The sequence below is a fragment of the Gallinula chloropus genome (genome assembly GCF_964237585.1).
Source record: "Gallinula chloropus genome assembly, chromosome: 18".
NCBI classification, from domain to species: Eukaryota; Metazoa; Chordata; class Aves; order Gruiformes; family Rallidae; genus Gallinula; species Gallinula chloropus.
Genome location: NC_140103.1, coordinates 14,144,164 through 14,150,238, shown reverse-complemented (window position 1 = coordinate 14,150,238; position 6,075 = coordinate 14,144,164). Strand labels below are relative to the sequence as shown.

General features: G+C 49.5%; 1 protein-coding gene across 1 annotated transcript; it reads left to right on the top strand.

Annotated features, from left to right (window-relative positions):
* Positions 1-749: 749 nt before the first annotated feature.
* LOC311198477 (olfactory receptor 14C36-like) lies at positions 750-1,676 on the top strand (the record flags this gene model as incomplete). Its single annotated transcript, XM_084272434.1, has 1 exon — positions 750-1,676. The coding sequence occupies one exon, from the start codon at positions 750-752 to the stop codon at positions 1,674-1,676; it is 927 nt and encodes a 308-aa protein (XP_084128560.1).
* Between the last annotated feature and the right edge of the window lie 4,399 nt (positions 1,677-6,075).

Genomic DNA, 6,075 nt, shown 5'->3' with positions numbered 1-6,075 from the left:
TATGAGACATGGGATAGTGTGTATGTGGTCTGTCAGGAGGACAGGTTCTCTCTAGGAGCAGAAAGTGCTGCCTGGAAGGGATGCCCTTCTGCCCCATCAGAGGGACAGGGGTGTCGGAGAAGGAAGACACGGACACCAAGTGGTTCGTCAGGCTGTCTCAAACTTTAATCACACAAGCATAGCTTAAATATAGTAGTTAATTAGCTCATTGAATATTGCAAAGCCGAGCTCATCATTGGTCCAGCTAATCGATTGCAGTCCTGCCCTTGCTTACATTCTACTACACATTTGCTTACATTCTTTTGCATTTTGTTATGAGAAAGAACTCTTTCTAAGACAACAGGACTGCCTGCAGCTGGTCCCAAGGGCACACTGACTTTGAACCAACCTTTACCCTACTTATGCCATCTCGAGCAGGTCTGTGCAGCTGTGTCCCTTCTCCAACAACCAAGTCTGCACTGAATCCTCCACAGATATCCACAGGGGATTTAGTCTGAGATCACATCATCCTTCTATTTACTGACTGCTGCCAAGCAGGACTGAGTTCTCAAGAGCTCACAGCCAACCTTCCTCCCGGCAGTGACACACTCAAGCGAGCACAAAGCAGAGCTCCCAAAAGGGACCTGACAAAGGGCTTCCTGAATACAGGGAGTCAATGTGAATTGGAAGCTGTTTTCCTCAAAGAATCGTTCCCTAAATTCTCACTGCCTTTTTATCCTTTGACAGGTCTCCACACTTGATGGCAGCAGATGTCCAACAGCAGCAGCTCCATCAGCCAGTTCCTCCTCCTGGCCTTTGCAGACACATGGGAGCTGCAGCTCCTGCACTTCTGCCTCTCCCTGGGCATCTACCTGGCTGCCCTCCTGGGCAATGGCCTCATCATCATCACCATAGCCTGTGACCACCACCTCCACACCCCCATGTACTTCTTCCTCCTCAACCTCTCTCTTACTGACCTTGGCTGCATCTCCACCACTGTTCCCAAATCCATGGTCAATTCCTTGTGGGACACCAGGGTCATTTCCTACACAGGATGTGTGGCTCAAATATTTTTCTTCCTATTTTTGATTGTCACAGAGTACTATATTCTCACTGTCATGGCCTATGACCTCTACGTTGCCATCTGCCACCCCCTGCACTACAGGACCCTCCTGGGCAGCAGAGCTTGTGTCCACATGGCAGCAGCTGCCTGGGCCAGTGGGTTTCTCCATGCTGTGCTGCACACAGCCAATACATTTTCACTGCCCCTGTGTCATGGCAATGCTGTTGACCAGTTCTTTTGTGAAATCCCCCAGATCCTCAAGCTCTCCTGCTCAGATGCCTACCTCAGGGAAAATGGAGTCCTTGCTGTCAGTGTCTGTTTAGCTTTTGGCTGTTTTGTGTTCATTGTGGTGTCCTATGTGCAGATCTTCAGGGCTGTGCTGAGGATCCCCTCGCAGCAGGGACAGCACAAAGCCTTTTCCACCTGCCTCCCTCACCTGGCTGTGGTCTCCCTGTTTCTCATCACTGCCGTGTTTGCCTACCTGAAGCCCCCATCCATCTCCTCCATATTTCTGGACCTGGTAGTGGCATTTCTGTACTCGGTGGTTCCACCAGCAGTGAACCCCCTCATCTACAGCATGAGGAACCAGGAGCTCAAGGATTCCATGTTGAAACTGATGAATGGATGTTTCTAAGTAGCAACCAACTGCTCATCTTCTTCTGTATACCACTGTCCTTCACTTTGATCACAGGATTCCACTTCTACTTGCTCTTTGATTATTCACCTCCACTCATCTCACCCATTTCTGCTTTGAGCTTCAGAGAGTTTGAAATATCCCATCTCTCAGAAGTCTAATGAACTGCTCTGTCAGAGGTTCAGTGTGTTGATAAATGACCTTTCTATGTATCTTACTGAAACTGTTCTGGGACAGAATCTCCTCTGAAAGCTGACCCCCTTCACATGCTGCTTGGCCGTAGCAGGCAGCTGAGGAGAGAGATTTCATGTGTATTAAACTGGATCATGTTTAAATGCTTTTTGTTGTCAGAGAAATCTTTCAGTGCCTGTGAGCACAGATGATGGCAGGAAAAGTGCTGGGAGTCCCAGGAGTCCAGTGAGGGAGCTGCTGGGCTTGGAGAAGAGCAAAGTTCTCCAGGCAGGGTTGGATCTCAAGAGACTGCTCTTCCTGCCTGTCCAGATCTCCTTAGGAGACATCTGGACCAGCATCCATTGCAGCATTTTCATAGTTTTACCCAGGCTGAGAGTCGAGATCCACGCAGTTGCCTGCTTCTTAAAGGAAATGCACAGGGTAAGGGAAGGGGGGGTGAGAGGCAGAGGAAGGGAAAAGGAAGGGGCAAATAACCCCAAAACCAAGAAACTAAGAGGCCCGTGGGTTGGGAGAAGGATAGTTTACTAAGATAACAGAAAGATAAAATATAACAATGTTGACAGGACTTTAGAGCAAAAATATATGAAGCTGTTGATACATAATACAGTTTCTCACCAAACCACACAACTCAGGCCGTGCCACCCAGAGCCGTCCCGGAACCCGACCGTCCCCCAAGAACCGCGCGTCCCGGAGCCGCCCCAGGCCTTCCTCCCGTCAGCCCCAGATATCCTGGGCAGGACTTAATTGGCGTGGAATACTCTCTTTGGTCAGCTCAGTCACCTGTCCTGGCTTCGCCCCTCCTTTCTCATGAAGAACTGAGAAAGTCCTTGACTGTCTGACAGCAACTAGAAGCACCAGGGTGTTATCAGCACTACTCCCATTTTAACTCCCAAACACAGCATTCCATGCACTGCTACAAATGAAGTTCAGCATTCCATGCACTGCTACAAATGAAGTTAACTCCATCCTGACCAAAACCAGGACATGGCATCATTGTCAAAGCCTTTACTGATGTTCTTTATGTCCAGAATAAATTTCCAGGCTGAGCCTGAGGAGGGCCTTGGCATTCCTAAAATTTCTGTATTCTGGAGGTGTGTACCTTCTGTATCCTCCCTTTTGGGACGATGGACACTTTCTGCCAATAGCTGCAACATCGCTCCATATGCGTTGGGAGTTGGACACATTGTTGTCAAGTCATTTGACCAGTTTCTCTACCGCTGCGATGACGGAGAGGGAAACATTGTCTTGATATTTCCGGAGTTGGCAGGACACCTCATATATGGTTGGTGGATATGCATCATTCCAGTCCATTGTTGCCAATGAATTGGTGTGCCCTGCTGGTGCACTTCGTACAACCTTACACCACATATCTGGGGTGCATAGGACTTCATCAGGATCAGAGGGAAGCTGTGAGTTGTCCAGATGATAATAAATTATCTCCTGTACAGCTAATTCTCTCAGGTGCTGGATAACTGCCTCAATGTGGTTACACTTGAGTGATTGACATGTAATGTATTCCTTTATGGGATACCTTTCCCTCACACTTGACAGTAGTTGCCTCCAGAGGCTGAGGATTTCAGTCTTTTCCCCAATTGCCTTATCAATGCCTCCTTCTCTAGCTAGGGATCCCAACTGCTTTGCCTCCCTGCCATCTAATTCCAGACTACTGGCCCCGTGATCCCAGCATCGGAGCAACCAAGTGATGTGCTCACTTGGGTGGCGGCTGAAATCTTTTTGAATCTCACGCAGCTCACTCAGGGTCAGGGATCGTGTGACAACAACCTCTGGTTCTGCCCCATCCTGAGATGGTTGAGATGGCTTTACCTCATCCTGACATTCATCAGATGGCCCCGATTCATCTTCATCCTCATCCTCCTTCACTACAGGAACAACTTTCTTTGTGTGTTTCCTCTTTCGTACGGGAGCAACAGACACTGGCGTGGGCTGATTTTTTGTTTTATCGGCAGTATCTGCTGTAGGGATTGCAGTAGCTGCAGCATTGGTTGGGCAGGTTGCAATAGCCACATTTCCTGTCATAGGGGTTGCAGTATCCACAGTGCTAGTCACAGAAGTTACAGTGGCCTCAGTGCTAGTCACAGTGGGTACAGTAGCTGCAGTGCCAGTCATTGGGTTTGCAGCAGCTGCAGTCTCTGCTGGTCTGTTTTCCTTCCTTTCCCTCTGACAGTGCTGACAGCACTGGCAGTGCTGACTGCTATCAAGCAGTGTTTGGTAAATAGTGGCCAGGTCCCAGCACAGTGCAGTAAGGTGTGCATATCTGGGAAACTTACAGAAATTTCTTTTCAGATATGCAGTCACTTTATCAGGGTCCTGGAACTGTTCAGGGGTGAAACTCCAAACCATCGGGCATGAGAAAGTGCCTAGGTAGTTGCCCATATTCTGCCACGTACCCTGCCACTCGTGATTATCTGGCCTCACAGAAAACTCTTGAGTGGTATTCATAAACCTTTGCTTAATATTTAACAAAAGCTGAACCATCTGCACCAAACCTAAAACCAACAAAATGCTGGTTTGAATATCCCAAGGGGGTTGGAAATTTTCAAGAACTGTTACCAGAGCTGTTGTATTTAGCCCAAAGGAAGAGAAAGCAGCATAGGGGGCAGAAATGAGCAAAACCTCTTACGGAGAGGCAGGAGCGAGTGAAATCTTTCTGGGATGGGCTAGCCGAGGAGGCCAGGGCTGCTGATAAGAAATCAGAATCTCAGGAAGCTGTTCGGAGCCACCTCCCTATATGCCCAAAGATGGCGCCGAGAGCGGAGAAGAAGGGTGGGAAAAAATACTTTTGGTGCGAACTGGAAGGAAATTCCAGAGCTGGCTGGCTGACATGAAGGGGAGGAGAAGGGTGGTAGAGATAGAGAAGGAAGGACAAGAACACAAGCGACAGGCGGAGAGCCAATCAGAACGCGCTGAGGAGGAGGGGCGGGTCGAGAGGGAGGGAACAAGGACCCACCCACAAAGCTGGTGGGCGGGGTCAGAGCCCAAGAAAAAGGAGGGTAACACCGGAAGTGGCCGGTCAGTCGAGTTCCAGCTCCGAGTTGGACACTAGTCAGGGCGAGCAGCTTGTAACCGATTCCGACTCAGAGGAGGAAATGAGAATAGACAAAATCATACGCCAAAATATTCGCATCCAAAATGCAAAAGAATCACTAGGGGAAAATATTCCTCTTACAGATTGGAAAAAGATACAAATTGCGTGTGCCAATTGGGCACCATCAGCCGCGTCAGCGTTCCCGGTCCGGGTGATGCCCGGGAGACGTAGGGCTCACTCGCCAATAAACCCTAAGGATATACAAGCGATCGTTACAGCAATTGCGGATAAGGGGCTTAATTCGGCCATGGTCTCCATCCTCGTAGATGGGGTTTTGGGAGGAGACGACCTACTTCCCTTTGACATAAAGCAAACTTGTAGACTGATTTTTGACGGGGCAGGAATGATCATTTTTAAACAAGAATGAGAGGATAACTGCGAGGCTACTGGCCCAAGCAGATGGGGACGATCATGCTCTGAGTAGCTCTAGGCTGCAGCGACTAATGGGTACAGATCCAGCAATGCTTATCCCTCAGGCACAAGCACAGGGCTTATGGGCCCCTGGGGTCGCGACAACTACTCGTGCAGCCAGAGAAGCCATTAGCACAGTCTCTAGAACCATCACTAGGCCATCACCATGGGCCACAATAAAGCAGAATGAAAGCGAAAGCTTCACACAATTTGTGGATCGCCTCCAAGCAGCAGTAGACTCGTCAGCGCTGCCTCCGGAAGCAAAAGGCCCGGTCGTAGCAGAATGCTCACGTCAGCAGTGTAATTCGGCAACCAAAGAAATTCGCCGATCACTACCAGCAGGGTCAAATATTGCAGACATGATTAAGCATGTTGTGAGGGAAAAACATTTAGTTCCAATCCAGGCAGCTGTTCGTGCCCTAGTAGCCAGTGTAGTGGTGTGTTTTAAATGCGGTCAGGCAGGTCACATCAGGAGAAATTACCCTCAATCTGGATACTTGCCAACAGCGCTCCCCCCGCACCAAACTCGGCTCAGGGGACAGTGCTGGGCTTGTGGAAGGAGGGGACATTTTGCCAAGGACTGCGGGGGTAACAACCAGGGAAACTTCAGGGGGAGGGTACATTTGGGCCGCACCCATCCCTCTCCCGAGTGGGATACGAGGTGGCCCAATTATATCAGCCACAAATGGG